This window comes from Rhinatrema bivittatum, chromosome 3 (assembly GCF_901001135.1).
Source record: "Rhinatrema bivittatum chromosome 3, aRhiBiv1.1, whole genome shotgun sequence".
In the NCBI taxonomy this organism is placed as follows: domain Eukaryota; kingdom Metazoa; phylum Chordata; class Amphibia; order Gymnophiona; family Rhinatrematidae; genus Rhinatrema; species Rhinatrema bivittatum.
In genome coordinates, this window is record NC_042617.1 from 316999779 (window position 1) to 317026685 (window position 26907).

A 26907-nucleotide genomic window follows, 5' to 3' on the forward strand; every position below is an offset into this window, starting at 1 on the left:
AGACTGGAGGATAGCAAATGTAACCCCAATATTTAAAAAGGGCTCCAGGGGCGATCCGGGAAACTACAGACCGGTTAGCCTGACTTCAGTGCCAGGAAAAATAGTGGAAAGTGTTCTAAACATCAGAATCACAGAACATATAGAAAGATATGGTTTAATGGAACAAAGTCAGCATGGCTTTACCCAGGGCAAGTCTTGCCTCACAAATCTGCTTCACTTTTTTGAAGGAGTTAATAAACATGTGGATAAAGGTGAACCGGTAGATATAGTATACTTGGATTTTCAGAAGGCGTTTGACAAAGTTCCTCATAAGAGGCTTCTAGGAAAAGTAAAAAGTCATGGGATAGGTGGCGATGTCCTTTCGTGGATTGCAAACTGGCTAAAAGACAGGAAACAGAGAGTAGGATTAAATGGGCAATTTTCTCAGTGGAAGGGAGTGGACAGTGGAGTGCCTCAGGGATCTGTATTGGGACCTTTACTGTTCAATATATTTATAAATGATCTGGAAAGAAATACGACGAGTGAGATAATCAAATTTGCAGATGACACAAAATTGTTCAGAGTAGTTAAATCACAAACGGATTGTGATAAATTGCAGGAAGACCTTGTGAGACTGGAAAATTGGGCATCCAAATGGCAGATGAAATTTAATGTGGATAAGTGCAAGGTGATGCATATAGGGAGAAATAACCCATGCTATAATTACACAATGTTGGGTTCCATATTAGGTGCTACAACCCAAGAAAGAGATCTAGGTGTCATAGTGGATAACACATTGAAATCGTCGGTGCAGTGTGCTGCGGCAGTCAAAAAAGCAAACAGAATGTTGGGAATTATTAGAAAAGGAATGATGAATAAAACGGAAAATGTCATAATGCCTCTGTATTGCTCCATGGTAAAGACCGCACCTTGAATACTGTGTACAATTCTGGTCTCCGCATCTCAAAAAAGATATAATTGCGATGGAGAAGGTACAGAGAAGGGCTACCAAAATGATAAGGGGAATGGAACAACTCCCCTATGAGGAAAGACTAAAGAGGTTAGGACTTTTCAGCTTGGAGAAGAGACGACTGAGGGGGGATATGATAGAGGTGTTTAAAATCATGAGAGGTCTAGAACGGGTAGATGTGAATCGGTTATTTACTCTTTCGGATAGTAGAAAGACTAGGGGGCACTCCATGAAGTTAGCATGGGGCACATTTAAAACTAATCGGAGAAAGTTTTTTTTTACTCAACACACAATTAAACTCTGGAATTTGTTGCCAGAGAATGTGGTTAGTGCAGTTAGTATAGCTGTGTTTAAAAAAGGATTGGATAAGTTCTTGGAGGAGAAGTCCATTACCTGCTATTAAGTTCACTTAGAGAATAGCCACTGCCATTAGCAATGGTAACATGGAATAGACTTAGTTTTTGGGTACTTGCCAGGTTCTTATGGCCTGGATTGGCCACTGTTGGAAACAGGATGCTGGGCTTGATGGACCCTTGGTCTGACCCAGTATGGCATTTTCTTATGTTCTTATGGCAGCAGTGACAGTGGCAGCAGAGGAATGAGAGAGGTTCTGAGGTTGCTGGCAAATGAAAGAGAGGGGGTCTGCCTTTAGTGTGTGCATGTATATGAATGGGAGTCTGCCTGGGGGTGTATGTGTGTGAATGCATGGGTGCCTACGTGAGAATGAATTGGTGCCTGCCTGGAGGATGGAGCGGGAGTGGTGTGAAAATGAATGGGAGCCTGCCTAGGGGGTGGGTGTGTGTGTGCGCGCGTGTGTGTATGAGAAAATCCAGAGGAGTAAGAGTTTGGGGGGGGGGGGGGGGGAAGGGGGAGAGAATGTGTTTTAATTGAAGATTTAGCCAATGAAATTCAGCAACAAAAAAGTCACTAAGTAGGTAAGGTAAAGATTTATTTGTTTTTGCTTTATTAATAAATACAGAACATATATTAAAATTATAACTTTTTGTTATTAATATTAGAGCTACAAATATCACAAAATTATGGATTTTTCTAGAAGTGACACACCACCCGAGTTATGCTCTGTTTTTTTTAATGAATTTTGACACACTGAGCGCAAAAGGTTGGCCATCACTGGTCTATGGGTACATCCTCGTGTGTCTAGACTGATCTGGGAGACGATAAGGAAAGGAAAATTGGTTCTTTCCTGCTAGTTTTTGTTTCTTGAGTAGCACGGATCAGTCCAGAGCCCTGCCCCGGACCAGCCTGCTTTGTTCTGTGTGTAAATAGGTCAGAGGTCACCTTGTTTACGGTGTTCAAATTCCTCTCTGATCTGTTGTCCTGCGGTTTCCCCTGCTTGGTTGGGAGGAGTGCAGGTGGCAGTTGAGATTTTCATAGCTTTCTGCTTGGGTACAGTTCATAATGAGTGTGTGCGGGTGGCACATTGTGTCTTATGTACCAGTAGTACCGTAAAGCTTTTCTTCTCAGTCTCCATCTGCTGGTAGGTGGGAGACCCATGCGTCTGGACTGATCTGTGGTACTCAAGGAGCGAAAATTAGCGGGTAAGAACTAAGTTTTCTGTCTGGTGGGGAGAGTACCATTTAGCCGCTGGTTAGGGCCATGTGTGTGTTCTGTTTCTGTCAGCCTAATGAGGTTTTATTTCTCTGCTTTCAGATATCTTCCTCCTGTACAGTGTATTTCAGTGCCTAAATGGCTGAGTTATTTTTTTATTTGGTTTTTTTTTTTTATTGCTGTCTTAGGAATTTATGTAGAGCCAGGAGATTATTTTTCTTGTCAGGGAATTTACAATTAAGAGAGGAAATTTCAAAATTCTATAAATAAATACAATGTAAACAAGCTGTGTGTTTAGGATCCCCCTGTCCTTCACTGACTGGATTTTCAAAAGGAAGTGCTTCTAGGAGTTTTCCTTTGGAAATGTTTGCAGTCCCATGACAAGGTCCTGAAAAGCCCTCCTTGGGAGCGGAAAGGTTTGAGGCCACCTAAGCCTGTAAACCGGAATGAATGGTGAACAAAAAGAGTTGGTTTATGGAAATCTGAGCTGTGGGCGAGTCACGGTGGAGCCAGGAAGACTGTAAATGGTGCGAGATGTTATAGATGTGTTTCCTCTTTCAGGTACCACCAGCGAGTGTTGTACATCGACATCGATATCCACCATGGGGACGGCGTTGAAGAAGCTTTTTATACCACCGACCGCGTTATGACTGTGTCGTTCCACAAGTACGGGGAGTATTTCCCTGGCACAGGGGACCTGCGGGTAAGGCTTTGCTCTTTCCTTGCAGTGATTTCAGTTGCTCCTTGCTGCAGAGCATTAATACTGTGTCTGAGAAAGCGTACTGCAGTACCTCGGGCACATTACTCATTTTTAGCTTCAATTATGCATTTCCTTCATCTGTTAGATTTTATATTAAACGTATGGGGTGAAAAATATTTAGAAATCGTGGGTACCAGTTAAAAGATTTTAGAGCTGAGGAAATTTTTTTTTTCTTTGTATTTTGCTTGTTTTCCTTATCACTTTCCTTTTTTCCACCTTTGTTTCCTGTTCTTGTCCCTTCCTGTGTCCACTGCATCCCCCTCTCATTTCATCCCGCTCTATCCCCCTCTCATCTCTTCCCGCTCTATCTATCTGTGCATGTGTATTCTTTCTCTCTCCATTCCTGCATTCTGCACAGGGGTTAAAGGGAGGACACTGTCCTTTTTATAGGCCCTGTCACAGTGACATACATAGTAGATAAGATAAGATAAGATGATGGTGGAAAAAGACCAATAGACTCAGTCTACCCAATTATCTTGTCCACACTGCTGAGGATACATCCCAACTGCCTGCCACAGGCTGCGACCACCTACATGATTGGCAGTGACACCTGGAGAGAGCTCTTGGCGCCATACCTCAGAGGGACAACGGCAGTGACACCTGGAGAGAGCTCTCAGCACTGTACCTCAGAGGGACAGCGGCAGTGACACCTGGAGAGAGCTCTCCGCGCCATACCTCAGGACAGCTGCAGTGACGTGCTGGAGAGCTCTCTGTCCCGTACCTCAGAGGGACGGCGGCAGTGACGCGCTGGAGAGCTCTTTGTCCGGTACCTCAGAGGGACGGCGGCAGTGACGCGCTGGAGAGCTCTGTCCCCTACCCCAGAGGGACGGCGGCAGTGACATGCTGGAGAGCTCTGTCCCGTACCTCAGAGGGACAGCGGAGGTGACACCTGGAGAGCTCTGTCCCGTACCTCAGAGGGACAGCGGAGGTGACACCTGGAGAGAGCTCTCAGCACCGTACCTCAGAGGGACGGCTGCAGTGACGCGCTAGAGCTTCCTTAGTACTTTTGCCAGTGTTCTACTTATTTCTTTTTGCACTTAATATCTGCTTTTACATTCCTTATGTGTTGCCCAGAGCGGTTTACTGCAATTGAAATACATTTCATACAATTAATAAAATGCAACACAGTACAATGTGGTAGGTAAAATACAGATCAGTATAGAAAAATTAAAAAAACAAATTCATAATTACAAAATAAACTCATAACACTCCACTTGACTCAGGACCTACTAGGGAATGAACCAGCAGAATTAATATAATAAAACTAATTTCCAAGCTCTGTTCTGTCATTCCCCCTTTCCCCATATCAAGTACCCTTCTTGTTCTAAGCCTGAATCTGCTTGACATTCTCTGCAGTTTAGAGTTTTCAGCCTCTGATATCATTTTGCAGCATTATCCCCCAAACTTCAGATTCTGTGGAAGGATTTGATGTAAGCAGTCTGGGTCAAACCCCCACATTCGTCTTCTGCATCCTTAGCCTGGTGAACTGAGGTGTGAACTTCCGATCAGGCCCCATTCCTGCACTGCACCCATCCTCGTCTTGGGCTATGGCAGGGATCTAACATCAGCGTGCGAGGTGGAGAAAGAGAGGTTCATTGACAGAAGTAATGGGAGTGGACAGAACATGGCATGGGCATGGGGAATCTGAAGGCACAAAGCTCTGGATAAGATCTTGGAGAGGGAGTGGGAAAGAATCACTAGGGTGTGCAGAGACGGGCAGTGTCAAATCTATGCCCTTCCTCAGGATCACCGCCCACCTCTGCTCCAGTGGCTGTGATAGAATGGAGCTTTCTTGAATGAGTTCAACCTCTTAAGGGCTTGTGGCTCCCAGCGGAAACGGACCCTGTGTAATCTGACAGCAGACCAGGATCATGGATCTCATTTATTCCTTCCATTTTGTGCTCCCTGTTGCAGGACTGAGAGCGCCACTTGATTTGACTTTATCTTCACTTCTTCCTAGTTCTAAGAATCCTTCCGTGCTTTCTTGAATTCCTTTAAGGGAGATGAGAGGTTGTTCCATATGTTATCCATCCTTTCTGTGAAGAAATATATTCTTATGTTCCTCTTGTGTGCTCCCCTTTGAGTCTCCTGTTGTGAGGTTCTTGCTCTAGAGCTTCCTGTCTCTGGGAAATTTTTTTTTCATGTGCTTCATTTCTAGAGAAGAGAAGCCCAGAAGTGTCTCCTCCGAGGCCCGGATTATAGTTGATTTCATTTGCCTTGACTCAGCTCCGGCGCCAGGAAGATCTTGCAGTGTTACCCCCCTCCTCTGCCGATGACGTTAACGTAAACACGTCATTGGCTCTCCGAGGAGGCTTAAAACACACGCGAAGGGCCGGAGCAGACAGATACACAGCTCCGACGAGCTGAACATATTGCCACCAGGAATACAGTCTTCAATGTTAAGAGGCGTAGTGACAGACCGTGCGTTGATCTAAAGGAAGCCCCTGCTAGGAAGTCTAATACCAGATTGAGATTCCATAGGGGCACCGGCCACTTTTTCTTCTTTGCTGTAATTCTTAACACTATTCTAGTGTATGGGGATAGTGTCCGCATCTGCTAGGAGACGGAGAGATACTGAAGAGCGAGGTTACTGCAGGGGTATATCTAGAGTGACGTCCGCTTTGAAATCTGACTCTGTCTCCCATCTGCTAGCAGAAGAGCACATAACCCACTGGTCCTGAGTCCATCTGTCTACACTAAGGAAAACGAAATTATCAGGTAAGTTCTTCATTCAAAAAGCTGATGAATAATCCAATAATTAAAAACTCACAATTTTTCATGCCAATAAAATATTTCCAAATAGTGGACACATCAAATAATTAAAACTAATAAGAATTAAAAAGTTCTGTCCTCTATACCTGGGAACCTTTTGATTGTCATGGATTAGTGGGCTGGGGGTGAGCGCATAAACTCTTCTCTGCTCCCTTTCAACTACACATTCTCTCCAACACACACACACATGCATTCTGTCACACATGCTCAAGTACAAATGCCTGCTCGCTCTCCTAATTACACACAAGTGCTTGCTCACTTGGCGGCAGCAGCAGCAGCCTCTTCCATGGGCCAACTTATCTCTTTCCTATTGATGTGGCAGCCAGATGCTATTGCTTCTCCTCTCTCCAGCTTGTTGGGGGCCTGACCAACACTGCTCCTGCTCATTCTCCTGTGGGCCGCGTGTTCACTGATTTACTACGCCCTCCTTAAGCCAGCTTCTTTCTTTTGGTCCCACAGGGCCAATGCCAGTGCCTCCTGCCCCTTCCTGCTGCAATGAATGGACCACTTCCTTCCTGTGTTATCTGCACTCTCATTGGCTGAAACTCAAAACCTCTTATGCCTGTAGATGTGAGTCAGGTCAATGTGTACCATTCTCCTTCACTGTCAAGCCGTCTGACTGAGTAAAATAATGGCAGCATTGTTCTTTTGCAGAAACGCTGTAAGAAAAGAGTTTCCCCAATGCAGGATATTTTCTGAAATGCTGTCTGTGTTGGGATGACTGTTTGAAATGACTTTAGAGATGATTTCAAGTGCATAAAAAAATAAAAACACGGTTGCAGACCGATTAAAAATTTAGCGGCATACCGAGATGAAAGCTGAAAGTGTTTGTAAACTTGAAGCTCGTTGTCCACTGGTAAGAAGGTGATAGAAGAATATTCTGAATGTTAGGATGGAATCTTAATTTTATGATAGCAGAAAATAACGTAAGCAAAGGAAGTGGAGGAGGATTTCCATTTGGAGTCATTTGATCCCTCACATAGCGCAGATTGGGAAACGTGCTTGTGCAGACTCTTGATTTCTTATCCTAGTAACTTGTTCTTCCCATGGTATGATTTGGATATTACTTATGCTTGCTGGTTTGGGGGTCCCCAGGCAGACCCAGAGTGATGTCAGCCTGCCATTCCTGTAGGGCTCCTGTCTGAATGATCTGTGCCGATACAACTGGGACCCCGATCCCTCCCATAGCAGTGGGAGCTGACGTTTGAACTCCTCATTGATTTGCTGACTTGCCACAAGGTGATGCTGTTTTCCCAAACATACTGAAACTCAAAAAGAATATTTCTAGCTAAGAGTAAAATAAAATCCACTTAAAACAGGATTTCATGTTTGGAGGCAGCCAGATAGTCTGTGCTTCTAGTGAACTGACACAGTGTGAACAAGATGGAAAGCGTAGGTGAATGTGTTCGATACCTCTTTCTATCTATAAACATATATTTGTATACATGTATGAGATATTTGTTTACACACACAACAAATTTTTCAAAACCTTAAAATTGTTAGCTATTACCTACACTTTAAGGAAGCATTAAATAAGCTTGTAGTGTTTGTGTTTAGATCTTTGCAGTTAATGTGCAGAAACTTGCAGATGGTTCTGGGCAGTCAGTCATTTGATTCCACCATGCACTCTGAGATCACAAAGGTGATCTGCCTGTTCAATTCTACACAAATCAGGCACATGGGAAGCCATTCAGAGCTGGCATAAGTGTCGATACTGGCTGCCGCTTTGAGGTGCTGCTGGGTAATACTGATATATGTAAAGCATAAGTACAGCAGAGACAGCTGAAGATCAAGTCTTCATCGGAGCTCCATGCAGGAGTCAGACATGTAAAACTTGAATATAGCAAGGACTACTAAAGAGCAGATCTTTTTTTGTTTTCAATTACATTTTTATTGAACCATTAATAGTACACAATAATTAGCAAAAGAACAGGCCATATGTAGATATATCATCTTACAATATCCAGTGAAAATGTAAAACAATTGTTTCAAGAATTTCCAATATTATCCCCCTACCCACTATAGATCACTACCCAACCAACCCCCCAAAATTCACAAAGTAAACATACACAAGAAAATAGGAAGCAATAACAAATGTAAAAATTCTCCTAAAAAACAGAATTATGCAGGTATATCACACTAAGGCCTAGATTCATCAAATTGCTATTTGTTTCGAGAATATGGCACGTTAGGAGCTGCAATAAAAAGGGGGCAAGTTAGCTTTTTGAGATTCCACATCACATAGGTAAAAATCGTAACCTGCAGTAATTTTTTGCGTCGCGGGATGCAGTATCGCAGTGTGTGACACATTTGAGCGTCTAAACCAGGAGATATGTGTACAAGTCGGGCCAGTACGCACAGTGGTATTTCAAATCCACCAGAGTATGGGCGTATCTCCTACTTATGCGCACATGTGAAAAGTATCGAAAAAGGGGTGGGGCTTAGGCATTTGGGGGAGGGAGGCCAGTAGATGTGCACATATATACTTAACGCATACAGGCACGCGCCGGAGTCTCTTAACTTTACTGCTGCTATGGATGGCGTGTAAGTCCTAAAAGAAAAAATCTAGGCTAGTCAGTGGGCTATTACGGGTTGGGGCTAGTAGGGGAAAACGAAGACAGAATAACTAGGGGAGTTTGGAAGTCCCATCCCTTGCCTGGCCGAACTGGGAACAAACTGGTAATTGTTTCAGCATGTGTCATTTTTAGTGTAAAATTTGTTATTAATCAGTTACCAAATACAGAAACCTTCAGAGTGCAGTGTCTCTTATGCACTCCAAAGACAAATCAGAAAAACTATAAAACATTTGCCAATTTCACCTTGTCTTTCCTTTCACCCCATCCCATCCTTACCATACCCCCATTTACATGATGGATGCAGGATTTGCGCACACATGTGCATGTACATTTCAAATAGGGTGCACATGTAGACGCTTTCAGCTTATTTAATATCATGCACGTGAATGTAATACAATATCTGCAGTCATTATAGCTTAGGCTTGCATATGCACACATGGCATCAAATAGGCTGAAAGTGCCTACATGTGTACCCTATTTGATATATATCCACACATGTGCGCATAAAACCTGCTTCCTTCACGTAAATGGGCCAGTGAGGCAGCCAGTTTCCCACTACTACTACATTTCCCCCTAACACAGAAGTTTCCTAGCGTGTAGCCAGATGGACTCAGGACCAGTGGATTACGTGCCCTTCTGTTAGCAGATGGGAGACGGAGTCAGACTTCAAAACTGACGTCACTCTAGATATACCCCTGCAGTAACCTCAACTCTTCAGTATCTCTCCGTCTCCTCTCAGATGCGCCCACTATCTCACACACTAGAATAGTGTTAAGAATTACAGCAAGAAGAAACAAAATTTACCTTAAAGAAGACTGAGCCCTGCTCTCCGGTGATACCTAAGGGTCCCTCCCCCAGTTGAGAATTCCTGAGGTGATCTCAGATATCCCTCAGAGGTGTGCCTTGGTTCAGTAGCTGGTTCCTGGTGTAAACTTAGCCCCCAGTGTGGCTGAAAGGCAGCGGGTGCAGAAACGAGCACGGTGGTGAAGGTAATTCCCTCTTCCCCCCCCCTCCCCCGCAGCTGGAGACCGTCCGGCACACGATCAGTAAGCGCCGAGACCAGGTAAGAAAATTCTTTAAATTCAGGTCTCTGGTCTCCAGAGTTCGGATTACTGTACCAAATTCTTCCGGCGAGGTTAAAAGGGAACACAGATTGGGTTGAGCAGCCTTGGATGGGCTAGGCCCCGATCTGGTGCGAGGGTCCACACACGTGGAGACCCTCGAGGGGCGCAACATCTTACGCGCGGGGGTCGTCAACGTCATCTTCCATTCTCGACCGGCGGCACACGCAGGGCAGGCCAGGTGACCGATGTGCCTAACTTGCGCGCGTTCAATATAGAAGTTCGCATAGCTGCGTGCACAGCGGCGCGCACAACTGAGCGCACCCGTGCGCATAACTACACGCACAGCCACGTTTACAACTGCACGTGTGCAAACACAATGTCACCGGCGCCCAAGAAGGCCAGAAGGCACTCTCTTTACGCAGCCTGAATTGGAGTCCTGCCTGTGTCAACATTGTGAAGAAGCCCAGGGGGAACCAAAGCCTGGTCCCTTACTGTCAGGGGATGGGTACAGAACTATTATCGACCATAGCTCCCCGGATCTGTGCATTTCTGAGATGGCTTCTCCACAGGAGGGCACCTCTAGGGTTCCTACTCAGACTCCTCCCCTGGGATTAACATGGACCCAGGGACCTTCTCATGGTTGGAATTTTTCCAAGGCCTGCAAGCCTTCGTTCAGGCGCAATCAGCCCTGGCTGCGCCCCAGGCTCAACCACTGCCGGAAGCACAAGATCCTCCCGGCCCTGCTTGGATGCTTCGAGACGTGCCTCGCCTAAACAAGAACTTCCCTGACAGGGACCCAGACACCTCTGATGATGAGAGCGACTCCCTGGAAGAAGGAGAAATCCCTCCAGGGATGGAACCATACCGAGCCATGCTTCGCTTCTTCCACAAGGACAAATTACCAGCCCTTGTTTCCCAGACTCTAAAGACGCTGGGTATTCCTGGCACAGACCCTATGGCGGAACCAAAGAAAAACCCCATCTTGGTGTCCCTTCATAAGGCCTCATGCTACTTTCCAATGATGGAAGCCATCCAGGAACTGATTGACCTGGAGTGGGATACCCCGGAGGCCAGCTTCAAAGAGGGTCGGGCCTTGGAAGCCCTATACCCTCTAGAGCCAGCGACCAAGGAACACCTGCGTTTCCCGAAAGAGTACGCTATGGTCTGTGCCATCTCAAAGTGAACAATGATTCCCAATGAGGACACTCAGGACAGACGATTAGAATCCATCCTTAAGCAGGCCTTCGACACAACAGCAATAACACTACAGATTGCTTCCTGCTGAGCACTGGTGGCACGTTCCTGCTTGCTCCGAGAGAGAGAGGCGCAAATCACTCCGGAACATATACCGGTGAGACAGTGGAACCTGCAGCAACCTTCCTGACAGATGCAAGCTCAGACCTGGTACGCACCTCAGCCAGGAGCATTGCCTCTGTAGTGGTAGCCAGAAGACAACTATGGCTACGGAATTGGTCTGCGGACGCGACATCTAAAGTGAATCTCATAAGAATGCCCTTTAAAGGATCTTTCTTGTTCGGAAGCAAATTGGAGAAGTTAGCCAGCAAATGGAGCGAATCCCCAGTGCCTCTGCTACCGGAAGATAGGAGTAAAAGATCTCAGCATCCCTCCCCCAGAAGAACCAAGGGCAAAGGCTCGCAGCACTTTAGACCCTACAGGAACTCGCAGTTCCAGGCACCTCGTCCCTCAGGAAGGTCCCAGACCTTTCGGAACAGACCGACCAAGAGGGGAGCAGGCCCGGGGGCAGCCTCCAGCCGTGCTCCACAATGAGAATGGGCCGACCCATCCACAGGAAGAGGAGATAGGGGGTCGACTTACCCTCTTCTACCAAAGATGGGTCGAGATAACATCGGACAAATGGGTACTAAACATCATTCGAGAAGGTTACTCTCTGGAGTTCCGCAGCATTCCTCGAGACAAATGTCACCCTGCCACTCCTTCAAGAGACTGGCAGTGTAAAACAATAACAAGACTACTCAGCCTGAAGGCAATAACTCTGTTTCCCATGCCCCCAACAAAATACGGGGCACTATTCCATCTATTTTATCGTTCCCAAGAAGGGAAGGATCATTCCAGCCATCCTGGATCTCAAGAACATCAACAATCATCTGCGGGTACTACATTTCCGCATGGAAACTCTTCGCTCCATAATAATGTCAGTTCTACCGGGAGAGTTCTTAACATGCCTGGACCTCTCCAAAGCCTACCTTCATATCCCAGTCCATTAGGATCACCAGCGGTTCCTGCGCTTTGCGATACTGGGTCACCATTACCAGTTCCGAGCGCTACCCTTCGGCCTAGCAACCGCTCCCAGAACTTTCACCAAAATCATGGTGGTCATGGCGGCAACACTGAGGAAGGAAGGGATCTTTGACCACCCTTACCTGGACGACTGGCTGATCAGGGCAAAGTCTTCGGAAGAGAGCCGGCAGGTGACCAGCAGAGTCAAGAGCCTACTGCAGGAACTGGGTTGGGTCGTGAACTCGGGCAAGAGCAGTCTGCAGCCCTCTCAATCTCTAGAGTACCTGGGGGTCCGTTTCGACACCAAACAGAACAAAGTCTTCCTCACTCCCATGAGGAGGAGGAAGCAGATGGAACAAATATGATGATAAATGACCAATGAAGATAGCCCCAAGGTATGGGACTATCTTCAAGTCCTTGGAGCGACTGCTCCAGCGCTCCTTACTGTCATGATGGAACCCACTGTCCCAGGACTACGCAATTCGCCTCCAACTACCAGCAGATGTTCGTTCTCAACTCCAGTGGTGGCTACAGGAAGACCACCTAAGCAGAGGGGTAAGCCTATCCCCACCGAACTGGACCTTGCTCACCACGGATGCGAGGGTGGGGAGCCCACTGTCAGGAACTGACAGTGCAGGGACAATGGAACAAGAAGAGGAGGAATGGAACATAAACCGCCTGGAAGCTCGAGCATTCAGACTAGCGTGCCTGCGATTCAGCCACAGACTCCGAGGCAAAGCAATTCGAGTAATGTTGGACAACACAACGGTTGCTTACATCAACCGCCAGGGAGGAACCAGGAGCCAGCAGGTGTCTCTGGAGAATAGACCCTCTCATGGCATGGGCGGAGACAAACCTACAAGGGATTGCGGCCTCCCACATCGCAGGAAAAGACAACGTCTCAGCAGACTTCCTCAGCAGAGAGAGCCCGGACCCGGGAGAATGGACGCTGACGACCACAGCCTTCCAACTGATAGTAAATCGCTGGGGCCTCCCATTCATGGATCTACTGGCCACCTGTCTCAGTGCCCAAGTCCCCAGGTTCTTCAGCCGCAGATGAGAGCCACACTCCCAAGGAATCGATGCTCTCACCCAGACTTGGCCAGAGGAAGACTTACTGTACGCATTCCCCCCATGGCCACTACTGGGGCAAGGTCATCTGCAAGATAGAACACCACAGGGGATTAGTTCTACTAGTGGCCCCGGATTGGCAAAGACGACCATGGTACGTAGACATTCAAAGACTCCTTGCGGGGAACCCTCTGTGCCTACCTCCACACAGGGACCTTCTCCGGCAGGGCCCGATTCTCCACTCAGGTAGGCCCCACAGTCACCCATTTTTGACAGATGGGCAGCCAACAGGTACACCCCCCCACTCAAACAGGTCATTAAGTTCTTTAAAATCCAGGAATACAGTGGGCTCAGGTAGAATTAGACCTGTGATGAGGAGACACACAATGTACCAAATGCAAAAAGAACAACAAGCCATCTCTATATTAAAAACTGAAGAAGTTCTTCAGAAAAACATTGAAGTGTTACCAGAAATGAGAGAAAAAACACAATGCATGCAGTATTTCATGATCCATAACCAAAAGAAAAATCTAATTCAGATGAATAACTCTGTCAACAGTGGCACAACTAAAAAAAGAGAGAGTGAAGTGAATAGCAAATCTCAACTAATATCTTATAAGGAGTCCAGGAATAGCAATAACCTTAAAGAGAGTACCTGGAAGGCTATGACCACAAATGCTCATAGTTTGGGAAATAAAATCCCAGATCTGCAGGCCCTAATGGCTGAGGCACAATTGGACATTGTTGCTATCACAGAGACATGGTTCACAGAATCTCATGATTGGGATACAACAATACCAGGCTATAACTTGTTAAGGAAGGACAGAGAGGATAGAAAAGGGGGAGGTGTGGCTCTTTATGTCAGAAACAACATCCAAGCATCTGAGCTACAAGGAAGTTGGGGTAAGGAAGAAGCTCTATGGCTCAACCTAAAAAAAGATGACGGAGCATCCATTTATATTGGAGTGGTTTACAGGCCTCCAAACCAAAAGGAAGAGCTGGACAGAGACCTGGTTGAAGACATCCATAAGATAGGTAAGAAGGGAGAAGTGGTGATCGTGGGTGACTTTAATATGCCAGATGTAGACTGGAAAATCCCATCTGCAGAAACTAAAAATAGTAGAGCGATAGTGGATGCCATGCAAGTATCTTTGTTCAAACAAATGGTGTTGGAACCCACCAGAGAAGGAGCTATACTCGACTTAGTGCTCACTAATGCAGATAATGTCTCAGATGTCCAGGTGGGTGCCCACCTCAGCAGCAGTGATCATCAAACGGTATGGTTTAATATCACTAAAAGAATAGGGAAAAGAACCACAAAGACCCGAGTTTTACAGTTCAAAAACACAGACTTTGAGGAAATGGGGAAGTACCTGGAGGAAGAACTTAAAGGATGGGAGAACGAGAGAGATGTGGATCAGCAGTGGACCAATCTAAAAGGAGCAATCACCAAGGCAACTGCTCTATACGTTAGAAATGTAAAGAAAAGCAAAAGAAAATTGAAACCTATCTGGTTCTCAAAGGAGGTGGCTGACAAAATTAAAGCTAAAAGAACAGCATTCAAGATATATAAAAGATCCCAAAGGGAGGAACACAAAGAAGAATATCTGATTCAACTGAGGGAGACAAAGAAATTAATCAAGTTGGCAAAAAGTCAAGCGGAAGAGAGGATTGCCAAGGAGATAAAAAATGGAGACAAAACATTTTTCAGATACATCAGCGAAAAGAGAAAGATCCAAAGTGATATAGTGAAATTGAAAGGTGGTAATGATCAATGTGTAGAGGGAGACGAAGAAATGGCAGAAATATTAAACGAATACTTCAGCTCTGTGTTCACTAAAGAAGACCCTGGAGAAGGACCATCTCTACACAACAAAAAACTGGTGGGAAGTGGAATAGATGAAAATCCTTTTACAGTAGAAAATGTGTGGGAAGAGCTAAAGAACCTGAAAGTGGACAAAGCCATGGGGCCTGATGGGATTCATCCAAGGATATTGAGGGAGCTCAGAGATGTTCTGGCAGCTCCGCTGTGTGACCTGTTCAATAGATCCCTAGAAACGGGAGTGGTGCCGAGTGATTGGAGAAGAGCGGTGGTGGTCCCGCTTCACAAGAGTGGGAACAGGGAGGAGGCTGGCAACTACAGACCGGTCAGCCTCACTTCGGTGGTGGGAAAAGTAATGGAGTCACTGCTGAAAGAGAGAATAGTGAACTATCTACAGTCCGGAGAATTGATGGACCAGAGGCAACATGGATTCACCAGGGGAAGATCCTGTCAGACAAATCTGATTGACTTTTTTGACTGGGTAACCAAGGAATTGGATCGAGGAAGAGCGCTCGATATCATATACTTGGATTTCAGCAAAGCTTTTGACACGGTTCCGCACAGGAGACTGGTGAATAAAACGAGAAGCTTGGGAGTGAGTGCCGAGGTGGTGACCTGGATTGCAAATTGGTTGACGGACAGAAGACAATGTGTGATGGTAAATGGAACCTTCTCTGAAGAGAGAGCGGTTTTAAGTGGTGTACCGCAAGGATCGGTGTTGGGACCGGTCCTGTTCAATATCTTTGTGAGCGACATTGCGGACGGGATAGAAGGCAAGGTTTGTCTTTTCGCGGATGACACTAAGATCTGCAACAGAGTGGACACGCCGGAAGGAGTGGAGAGAATGAGACGGGATCTAAGGAAACTGGAAGAGTGGTCGAAGATATGGCAGCTGAGATTCAATGCCAAGAAGTGCAGTCATGCATATGGGGAGTGGAAACCCGAATGAACTGTATTCGATGGGGGGGAAAGGCTGATGTGCACGGAGCAGGAGAGGGACCTTGGGGTGATAGTGTCTAATGATATGAAGTCTGCGAAACAATGCGACAAGGCTATAGCAAAAGCCAGAAGAATGCTGGGCTGCATAGAGAGAGGAATATCGAGTAAGAAAAGGGAAGTGATTATTCCCTTGTACAGGTCCTTGGTGAGGCCTCACCTGGAGTACTGTGCTCAGTTCTGGAGACCGTATCTACAAAAAGACAAAGACAAGATGGAAGCAGTACAGAGAAGGGCGACCAGGAAGGTGGAGGATCTTCATCGGATGACGTACGAGGAGAGATTGAAGAATCTAAATATGTACACCCTGGAGGAAAGGAGGAGCAGAGGCGATATGATACAGACTTTCAGATACTTGAAAGGTTTTAATGATCCAAAGACAACGACAAACCTTTTCCGTAGGAAAAAAATCAGCAGAACCAGGGGTCACGATTTGAAGCTCCAGGGAGGAAGATTCAGAACCAATGTTAGGAAGTATTTCTTCAAGGAGAGGGTGGTGGATGCCTGGAATGCCCTTCCGGAGGATGTGGTGAAGACCAGAACTGTGAAGGACTTCAAAGGGGCGTGGGATAAACACTGTGGATCCATAAAGTCAAGAGGCCGCCAATGAAGAGTGGGTGACTCGCCAGAATGATGGCTACTGCCTGGAGACAATACCCTTATTCAATAAACATACACATGCTTACTGTGACTCCAACATCGTTCTAGCTTCAACAACAAGAGGAAATGTGGAATAAAGGATCTGCACTCACAAAGCGGGGAGTAGCTGGCTTGTTACGGCGGTTACTACCCCCAAACCAAATAAGCCTGTTACTTCTATTTCTATGCATATACAGCATAGTTCTCTGCTTCAACGGCAGGGGAGAAGAAAAAACTGATACTTCACGCATATCCAGCATAGCTCCCTGCTTCAACGGCAGGGGAGAAGAAAAAAGGGTTCACACTCACAAAGCGGGGAGTAGCTGGCTTGTTACGGCGGTTACTACCCCAAACCAAATGTGCCTGATACTTCACTTTCGATGCATATCCAGCATGGCTCTCTGCTTCAACGGCAGGGGAGAAGATAAACAACCAATAAGGGCTGTATAACATAGTCTGAGTAGAACAAATAAGCATGGGTGTAGCTTGCTTATTGCGGCGGTTACTACCCCTACTACCCCTAACTTATCAGCTAGATATTCACTTGGATGCAGCTCCATCACTGCTTTCTACATTAATGGTGGGGGTGGAAAGGAAATAGAACCAAGAGCTAAGAGAAACAGATAAGTATGAGAGAAAAAAGTGTGTGAAGCTTGCTGGGCAGACTGGATGGGCCATTTGGTCTTCTTCTGCCGTCATTTCTATGTTTCTATGTTTCTATATGTTTCCACGAAGATCCATCTTGATTCTCTCTTACGGTCTGGCCCTTGAGAGGACTTGCCTGAAGAAGCGTGGTTATTCAAAGGCTGTGATTGACATCCTGCTCCGAGCGCGCAAGTTCTCCACATCCCTGTCATACATACGGATCTGGAGAATATTCGAAGCCTGGTGTGAGGACTGTGGAATACTTCCGCGTACAGCCAAGATTCTGGAGTTCCTACAGGACGGTATGAAGAAGGGGTTGTCACTCAACTCCCTCAAGGTCCAAGTAGTTGCACTGTCCTGCTTCAGAGCCGAAGTGGATGGTATCCGGCTATCAACCCATCTGGATTTGTCCCGGTTCCTAAAAGGGGTTAAACAACTCTGACCACCCATAAAGTGGCCGGTGCCTCTATGGAATCTCAATCTAGTATTAGACTTTCTAGCTGGGGCTTCCTTCAGACCAACACGTGGTCTGTCACTACGCCTCTTAACATTGAAGACCGTATTCCTGGTGGCAATATGTTCAGCTCGTCGTATCTCTGAACTAGATGACTATGACTAGATAGGTTCACTCCTGGAACCATACAGCTGTGCACTGTCCCCTCCTTCCTACCGAAAGTGGTTTCCGAGTTTCACTTGAACCAAACCATCTCACTACCATCTCCGGATGAACATAAGGACTCGGAAGACTCACGCCGCCTTCGCCATCTAAATGTCTGCAGACTCCTAGTGCAGTACCTGGAAAGATCGGAATCGGTGCGCAAAACGGATCACTTGTTCGTTGTTCACAGTGGGAAGAAACGAGAAGCAGCCTCGCGTGCAACCATAGCCCGATGGATCAAGGAAGTAATCAAGGCGGCCTACATAGAGGAAGGAAAGCCCTTACCACTACAGGTTAAGGCGCATTCTACTAGGGCACAGGCAGTTTCTTGGGCAGAAAACCAAGCTGTCACCTGCCAAGATCTGTCGGGCGGCAACGTGGTCCTCCATACACACCTTCTCCAGGTTTTACCACCTGGATATTCTGGCCCGAGAAGACTCCGCCTTCGCAAGGGTGGTACTAAGTGGGCCATGGGCAGCCTCCTGCCCTGTCCAGGAGTAGCTTTTGTACATCCCACTGGTCCTGAGTCCATCTGGCTACAAGCTAGGAAATGGAGAAATTACTTCCCCAGAAAAGGAGAACCTCAGATTACAAACCTCGAGACTAAGCAAATTCAGGTAAGCCGCATCCTATTCCTAGTTCAAGACACCCACAGTTTTTCCGGTATCGGCTTTAATTGGTTGAGTGCACTGGCGGTCTCCAGTTTGGAAATTAGTTGAACCAGTTCAAATTTTAATCAAGTTTAATCAAGTTATTTAAGCAAAGATATAGCCACAATGGCTTTTCGAAGAGAATACTGAAGAGCTGAGATTACTGCAGGGGGTATATCTAGAATGACGTCAGCTTTGAAATCCTACTCCGTCTCCCATCTGCTAGCAGAAGAGCACAATACCCCTCTGGTCCTGAGTCCATCTGTCTACACTAAGGAAAACAAAATTATCAGGTAAGTAATTTCTCCAATTTAGGAAGAAAGGACAGGTAAGAAAAGGTATTCTTTTGGTCTAGCAGGGCTGTGAAGGTGTGTCTGAGAAAAGCCCTCATCTTTGTGCTCCTGATATTTGCCACCATTATAGCCATGATCCGTGATAATGGCACCTATCCCATGAAAAAAACAATTTTTCCACTGTGACGCGTTAAAAGGTGTTATTTCCAATATTAAATCCCACGTTAGTGTACGATAAATTTTTGCAACAGGCAGTAGGAGTCTCTCCTTTGCATAAAAAGCTAGCTTTTGCATACTTAAAAAATTTTCATTCAAGGGATAAAGATTGCACATTTTTCGCATGTTAAACCTCTTACGTGGGCAAAACCACATGAGCAACCTGATCAACCAGGTTAACCACCTCTCTCCTATAGGTCTACACTAACTCACACTCCCATCAAACATGGTAGAAAGATCCAGTGCTCCCACATGATCGCCAACAAGAATCAATGTGTATAAATTTAATGTAGTTTTTCAGGAGTTGCTTATCAATGAAAATGACACTTTACAACTGTTCTTGACAATTCAGGCAGATAAAGAACTTTTAGAAGTCAATGGAAAGCATCTGTTCAATCAGTTTCTTCCAAAAGCCCACTCACATCTCACTCCCAAGCTTGCAAATGTTTAGGCTTATGAGGTAATGCACGATCAAGAAGGGAGCAAAGTTTAGAAATAAGCCCTTTTATTAACTGACAAGCCGTAAAGCCCGTTAAAACGGGCTACATCCCTCTGTCTCTCACCTCCCCCTCATTCTCTCTCCCCTCACTCTTCACCACCCCCCTCCCCCACCCACTCCTCTCCACCCTCCCTCTCCTCTCACTCAGTCCCCCCTCTCCCTCACTCCCTCCCACTCAGTCCCCCCTCTCCCTCCCTCCCACTCACTCAGTCCCCCTCTCCCTCCCTCCCTCCCTTCACCCACCTCCATTTCCTCCCGGCGCCGTAAGCGCGACTTCCCGCAACCCTCACCCGGCTCCATTAACTCCTCCCGCTCCTGCCGGCAGATCTCGGGGGGGGGGGGGGTCACTCCCGCGCGCGCGGCAGTGACCCCCCCCCGAGATCTGCCGGCAGATCTGGGGAGGAGAAGCAGCGGCACCGCGCGCGCGGCGCCGCTGCTTCTCCTCCCGCTCCTGCGGCCCCACCGCCATTTTTTTTTTCTGATCGACATCCTTGCCCGCACATGCGCAGTAGAGCTGCGCTCTACTGCGCATTTGCGGGCCGTCGGTCACAGGCCATTTATAAGGTAGATTATCTCAAATGAAGATAGCTTCCTAGAAACTTCCTGTTTTAGCTCCTTGCTTATAACAGAACTTGGCATATCTGAAGAGAAGTAAATATGTTGCTCTCTATAAGCCCAAGTTTATCTATCAAGACATCAAAGCTACATCACTCATTATTTACAAAAAATAGAGTGCCAGTTTCAATCCCACCCTGCTCCAACTACGATACAAAGATGTTCTACCCCAGTTCAAAATCTTTATTAAATTCAATCAGTGTTAGAGGGGAATAATACAGATTCTTATTCAAATTAATAGCCCTAGAAGATCTCAGCGTGTGTGTGTGTGTGTATACACACACACACATACTTAAGGGAATCTTATCCACTGAGAATTGCTCAAATTTAACCCACTGCTTAATTTTAATGCTTTGCCATGCACAATGCTTTGTTTTGCTTTCACTTATAAATATTTGATGGTAGTCACTGCTAATTCCCCCAAGCTTTTCTTCTGATACATTACTGCATGGGGAATTCTAGAAGGGCATCATTTGTAAATGAAATAAAAATCCTTCTTTGCAGTACCTTTTAACATTTAATCTGAAATCTCAACAGGCAGCAATTGAAAAAGATAGCAGTTTAGGTAAGAAACGGCTCGCAATACATCCAAGCCAAGACAGCTGTAAATGTGACCAGATCTCCACATCCCTTGAAAGATTGGCAATCAGCGGGCTAGAATTTAAGTTGAAAAGATTCTGCTAAACCACCTAAATTTTAACGCCCAGATATTTTAAGATTTCCTTGGTCCATTTATAGGGAAACTGCACCTTCAATGACAGTTCAAGACAGGGCAAATTGATATTCAGTAGCTCAGATCTCCCCATATTAATTTTGAACCCCAAAACTTTGCCCAACTCTTCCTTCATCAACACTGGGAGAGTAAAGAAAAGGATTACTAAAGGTGAAAATGTCATTAGCAAAGAGAAATTTTAAGGGTATCTTCACCAGCCACTAATACCAGAAATATTCACCATATTCCACACTCGCTCAGCAAATGGCTCCATAACTACAGTAAAGAGCAGAGGCGAAAGAGGGCATCCCTGGCATGTATCCCTACCTAAGAGAAAAGTTACCATTAATTTTCATACAGGCTTGTGGATGGGAATAAAGTTCCTCAACCCATGTCATAAAAATTAGGACCCAGCCCTGAAGAGCAGATATTCATCAGAGCTTTATGCAGGAGTCACAGATATGTAAAGCTTGAATACAGCAGGGACAGCTGAAGAGCAGATTATCATAACCTTATATGGACATCACAGTGATACATAGATATTTGTCGTTTCCTCATGTAAGAATGGTGATTTACTCATGGATATGGCCTATCATAAAATTATCTGCCCAGTAAACAAGCAAACTTATGGCCTGTAAGTGCAGAAGCACTCCTAGGGGCAGAGTTTGGGAGGGGTTTGCACATGCAGAGTTAGCTTTTTAAAAAATGTGTTTGTGAAAATTTTCTCCCAAAAACCTGTGCAAAAATTATCCAGTTTAATTGTAAATGTGGATAGTTTGGGATAATTTTCAGAGGGAAGTTATACACCCGCCTTCCGTATGAAAACTGGTGTACCTTATGTGTGTATTTGATGGAAACTTTCTGAGAACTGTTACAAAACTACCCCTATAAAGGATGAATGCAGCATAGATAGCTTACGAGCGAAGTTAGAGAAGGAGATTTTAAAACAGAACATGACAATATTATAAGGCATAATACCAGAACCAAAATGGCTGCACATTTCCTTTTTGTCTGATTTCCCTCCCTCTGGTGGGTCCTCAGGCCTGATATTTAGCACCTGCCCATCTCTTTAGCCAGGTGTGAAGTGTCCCCAGGGAGCCTGTAGGAATGCCAGCAGGCTCTTCTCTGGTGTCCAAAGAGGATTTATTGGCAGTTCCAGCAGCTGAGACATACAATAGCAAAGATCCAACAGGAGAGAGCATGTCTGGGTTGGAGGTCGCTAGGGTTGCCAACTTTTCCATAGACCAGGACTGGACACTTGAGGACGGGGGATGGTACCCCCTCATTTGCACACATTTTAGATCCTGCCAGTGAACTGAGCTGGATCTGGGAGCTGAGGAGCTGTGCTGTCCAATCACAGCATGGGAAAGGAGGCAGGGATGCAGCACTGCTCTCCTCCAATAGGCTCTGACTTGCCTTTCTCTTCCTCTAACTCAGAGGCTGTGGGGGAAAAAGGAGGATCCACCTGCAAAACCGGACATTTAGCGTCCAGTTGGTATTTCTGACTGGACACTATACAGAATGCTTGAAAACTTGGCTGTCCGGTCCAAAACTGGACAGTTGGCAACCCTGGAAATGGCTCCGGAGCATGTGTGCTCGGGGAGGGGGGAAAGGCAGGGGTGACCCCAGAGGTGTGGAGTAAAAGGGTGGTCGCTGCCGGGGAGCTGACCAATGGCCCCCTGCATGCAGCTATATCTGAGCAGGAGGGATTTATCAGACTTTCTCTTGCTGTATGGAAGCAAACTTTACTATAGTGAGATCTCTTGTTGGATTTGGGTGCTTTTGCAGGTAAGGATTTAAACACCATTGCAATATAGCTCCAGTCAGTGTTAGTGAGTGGCCAAACTTCCTTATCTCTTGAAGGAGAACCCTGACCATCTACACACAATGGTTGGAAAAAGGGGGGGGGGTTATATATAGGTTAATATTAAACCCTTGCATATTACTGTTTAATCCTATTAAGGGAGTAGAAGGCATCTTGACTTGTTTTTCTAAAATGGTCTTTTTGTCTGCTCTATTGCCCTCCTTGTCTCCCTTCTGCTGTACTGTTGGAGTTAGATTAATTGTCAGCTTTGGATTTAGAGATAAAAAGCCTAATTATTTTAGGGGATTTCAGTATACATGTAGATGATAGGGAGTCTCACATTGCTGAAGATTAACCATAATATCAACTAGTGGGATGACTCAATTGGTTTGTTTGCCCATACATGTGGCAGGGCCCTCGTTTTAACATTAGATTTCGTTTTCTGCCAGGAAGATTTTGTGGAAGTAAAGCATATATCCAGTATATGTACTTTAGGAATACCCTGTTTATATCACGTCACTTTATTATTTCAGTTGAGATATTTATAAAGCAAGCATGTACTAAAATAAAGTGGATAGAGCAAAGTTAGATCTAGAGGAATAGAAACCGTTTTATTATGCCTTCTCTTCCTGTTCATATCCCGGATAAGTCCAGACAAGTGGGTTTATGCATCCCTACCAGCAGATGGAAGCAGAGAACAAAATCTTTGAGGCACTGCTACATAACCATGGGCCATCCCTCAGGTGGAGCTAGGGACCAGGGGGTTGGTAACCTGTACCTGTTTGTAGCCGTTTGGTGCTGGAGGCCTTGATTAGCCAGGGGACTGGCTACCTCGTGGCCTCCGAAACCACCACCTGCCTACTGTCGTCCCCATAAATAGAAATATTCTTGTCTTTGTGGCCTTAATTAAGTTGTTTGGGGGGGGGGGGGTTAAAGCTCTGAATGATTTGAACCAGGCAGCCAGGAGCTTCTCTTTGGAGGCTGTCCGACAGCAGGGTGTTTTTGGCAGTGGGGGCTGTCGGCGCCGGGTGCAGGTAGGGAGGAGATAAGCCCATGTCGAATTTCTCGACTGGGAGATCCCAGTGGTTGTGAGACTATTTTTTTTTTCTGTGTGCCATTTGCCGGGGTGCAGCTTGACTGTGGGGCCTCCCGACCACATGTGCAGCCTGTGTGAGCAGCAATGTGCCCTGCCGTCACTTTTCCTTCAGTAGTTTTTCTTTTGTGGCTATGTGGATATGGCATCAAAGCCATACGTAGCAGTATGCGGCCTTTGGTCGACCTGCCTCAGTTTCCGCTCCTTTTGCACTGGCTGTGCTGAAGGAGGAGAGGAAATTTCCTGTGGAGCTTCAGGCCCAGAGGGCCACAGCTGGGGTCCTGTGGGGATCAATTGCGGCAGCGGGGATCATCAAAGGAGCACGGACAACGGTCCATGGGCCCCTGAGAGGGGCCGGTGATTCCCCTCCTCCGCTCTCCCCTGTTTCTCAGGTATCTGAGGAGGATCAGCATGGAGGAGGAGAGTCTTGAAGGTAGCTTGTAAGATCATGGTCCTGAGGATCCAGAGGATGTTCCCCGGAGTTTGTACTCCTCATACATAAGGCCTTTCTGCCGAGAAAGGGAGCAGAGGGGAAGCATCCTGGTGAGGTTTCCGATCACTTGGCCAAGAATCAGAGAGTGGGATCTTCTGGTGGCTTGGGAAATCAAAGACAGCTGGGTCTTGGTCACATGGGGGTTGAGAAGGTTTCTGGGAATTGGGGGGGGGGGGGGCCTCCGATATTATGCAGTAGGATGCTGCTCTTTCGTGAGCAGGCCCAAATGTGGCTGCTGACCTGGACCCAAATTCTGATCCTGATGGGTATCTGGATGAACTGGATCCAGATGATTTCCCTGTGATGGAGGAGAATGACCCCAGACTAGTCAGCCTATTCAAGAAGGAGGCGTTGCGGCCCCTCATTCCCCAGGATCTGGAGAAACTAGAGGTGAAGGTAGCCCTAAGTGAAGCAGATAGCGAAGGGGTGTGATCCCAGTTCTGGATGGCCTGCGTGGGCCCCCTAGCGCTTGTCCACTACCTAAAAAAATCCGTAAGCTGGTAAATCAGGAGTGGGACTTCCTGGAGACGAGCTTGAAGGTTGGGCTCGCTATGGCGAAGCTGAATCCATTGGACAAAGAGATTCTGGATCTTCTATGGGACCCAAAGGAAGATGTGACAGGGTCCGCCGTGACTAAGAACAATGATCCTAGGGGCAGGGGCTGCCACTCTGATGGAAGTTCAGGACCGCAACTTGGAGATCCAGTTTGAAGTGGATGCTTGAAGTGTCTGCCTTAAGCCTGAGGACGGCGATTTGTGGCAGCATGATGCAGAAGGCCTGTTTGTGCTGGGTCCAGAAGGCTCAGGAGCAGGTTTCGTCTGGGGTGTTTAGCACCATTCAATCTGCACAGCTGGAAGCTGGAGTGACTTAGGGTGGCGGATACGCTTTTAGACTTGGATCGTACTCCAGCCAGGAGCATGGTTTCTGCGGTGGCGACTCGTAGGTCTTTATTGTTGCCTAATTGCTCAGCGGACGTCTGGTCCAAGTCCTAGTTATGTAATCTCTGATTTTAGGGAATACTCTTATTTGGGGAAGATTTGGATCAGTTGATGAAGACTTTGGGGGGGCCAAAGGAAATAGGCTACCAGATGTTAAGAAGTGTGGCAAGAAGGTTTTCCCACCTTGGTTCCTTTTTTTGGGGGTTTACAGACTTTCATTCCAGCAAGAGTTCCTCTGTGCCAAGACCGAAGCAGAATCTTGACAGGCAGCAGTCCTTTTGAGGTTCCTGCAGGCCACCTAGAGACTCTGCCGCTGGAGGAAAGTTGCCCCAATGGTGCCAGTGGCGCCCCTTTCTCCATAGAACCAGTAGGGGGCAGCGTGTCCCTCTTCTATGAGGAGTGGGCCACAATCACCTCAGACCAGTGGGCCTGGAGGTGCTGAGACAGCTTTGTCTAGGAATTTTATAGACCACTCAGAGCCGCCTTTGTAAGCTCTCGCATTTCCCAGGGCAAGCGAGCGGCGATATAGGAAACTTTGCAATGACTACAGCTCCTGCGCTCTATTGTTCCAGTGTCCCCTCTAGAGAGGAGGGGGCAGGGTCGATTCTCCGTGTACTTGTGGTACCCAAAAGGAGGGGACTTTTTCGGCCGATTCTTGATCTGCAGAAGCTCAGTACTGCCCTCTGGGTTCTGTGATTTTGGATGGAGACGCACATGGTGAAACAGAAAGCATGCAAGGGACTCTGTTGGACCATTGGATGATCAAGGGGTTAAAGGGGCACTTAGAAGATAAGGCCATTGTAGAAAGATTAAACTATTTATTTGCTTCAGTGTTTATTGAAGAGGATGTTGGGGAAATACCCATTCCAGAAAAGGTTTTCATGGATAATGATTCAGATGAACTAAACCAAATCACAGTGAACCTAGAAGATGTGGTAGGCCTGATTGACAAACTGAAGGGTAATAAATCACCTGAACCAGATGGTATACACGCCAGGGTTCTGAAGGAACTAAAAAATGAAATTTCAGATCTATTAGTTAAAACTTGCAAACAATTATTAAAGTCATCCATTGTACCTGAAGACTGGAGGGTGGCTAATGTAACCCCAATATTTAAAAAGGGCTTTAGCGGCAATCCGGGAAACTACAGACCAATTAACCTAACTTCAGTGCCAGGAAAAACAGTGGGAAGTGTTCTAAAGATCAAAATCACAGAACATTTGGAAAGACATGGTTTAATGGAACAAAGTCAGCTTGGCTTTACCCAAGGCAAGTCTTGCCTCACAAATCTGCTTCAATTTTTTGAAGGGGTTAATAAACAAGTAAAGGTGAACTGGTAGATGTAGTGTATTTGGATTTTCAGAAGGCATTTGACAAAGTTCCTCATGAGAGGCTTCTAGGAAAAGTAAAAAGTCATGGGATAGGTGGTGATGTCCTTTTGTGGATTATAAACTGGTTAAAAGACTAGAAACAGAGTAGGATTAAATGGACAATTTTCTCAGTGGAAAAGGGTAAACAGTTGAGTGCCTCAAGGATCTGTATTAGAATAAATTATTAGTATAAATTATTTGGAAAGATATAAGATGAGTGAGGTTATCAAATTTGCAGATGATACAAAATTATTCAGATTAGTTAAATCACAAGCGGATTGTGATAAATTGCAGGAGGACCTTATGAGACTAGAAGATTAAGTATCCAAATGGCAGATGAAATTTAATACGGACAAGTGCAAGGTGTTGCGTATAAGGAAAAATAACCCATGTAATAGTTACACTGTTAGGTTCCATATTAGGAGTTACCACACAGGAAAAAGA

The 26907-nt window shown here is 46.1% G+C and overlaps 1 protein-coding gene across 1 annotated transcript in view; it reads left to right on the forward strand.

Annotated features, from left to right (window-relative positions):
- HDAC2 (histone deacetylase 2) overlaps nucleotides 1-26907 on the forward strand; it is a 148728-nt gene that overhangs the window by 59434 nt on the left and 62387 nt on the right. Inside the window, exon 6 of the mRNA XM_029595238.1 lies at nucleotides 3080-3221. Coding sequence (XP_029451098.1) covers nucleotides 3080-3221 — 142 coding nt within the window. The remainder of the gene's footprint in view (nucleotides 1-3079; nucleotides 3222-26907) is intronic.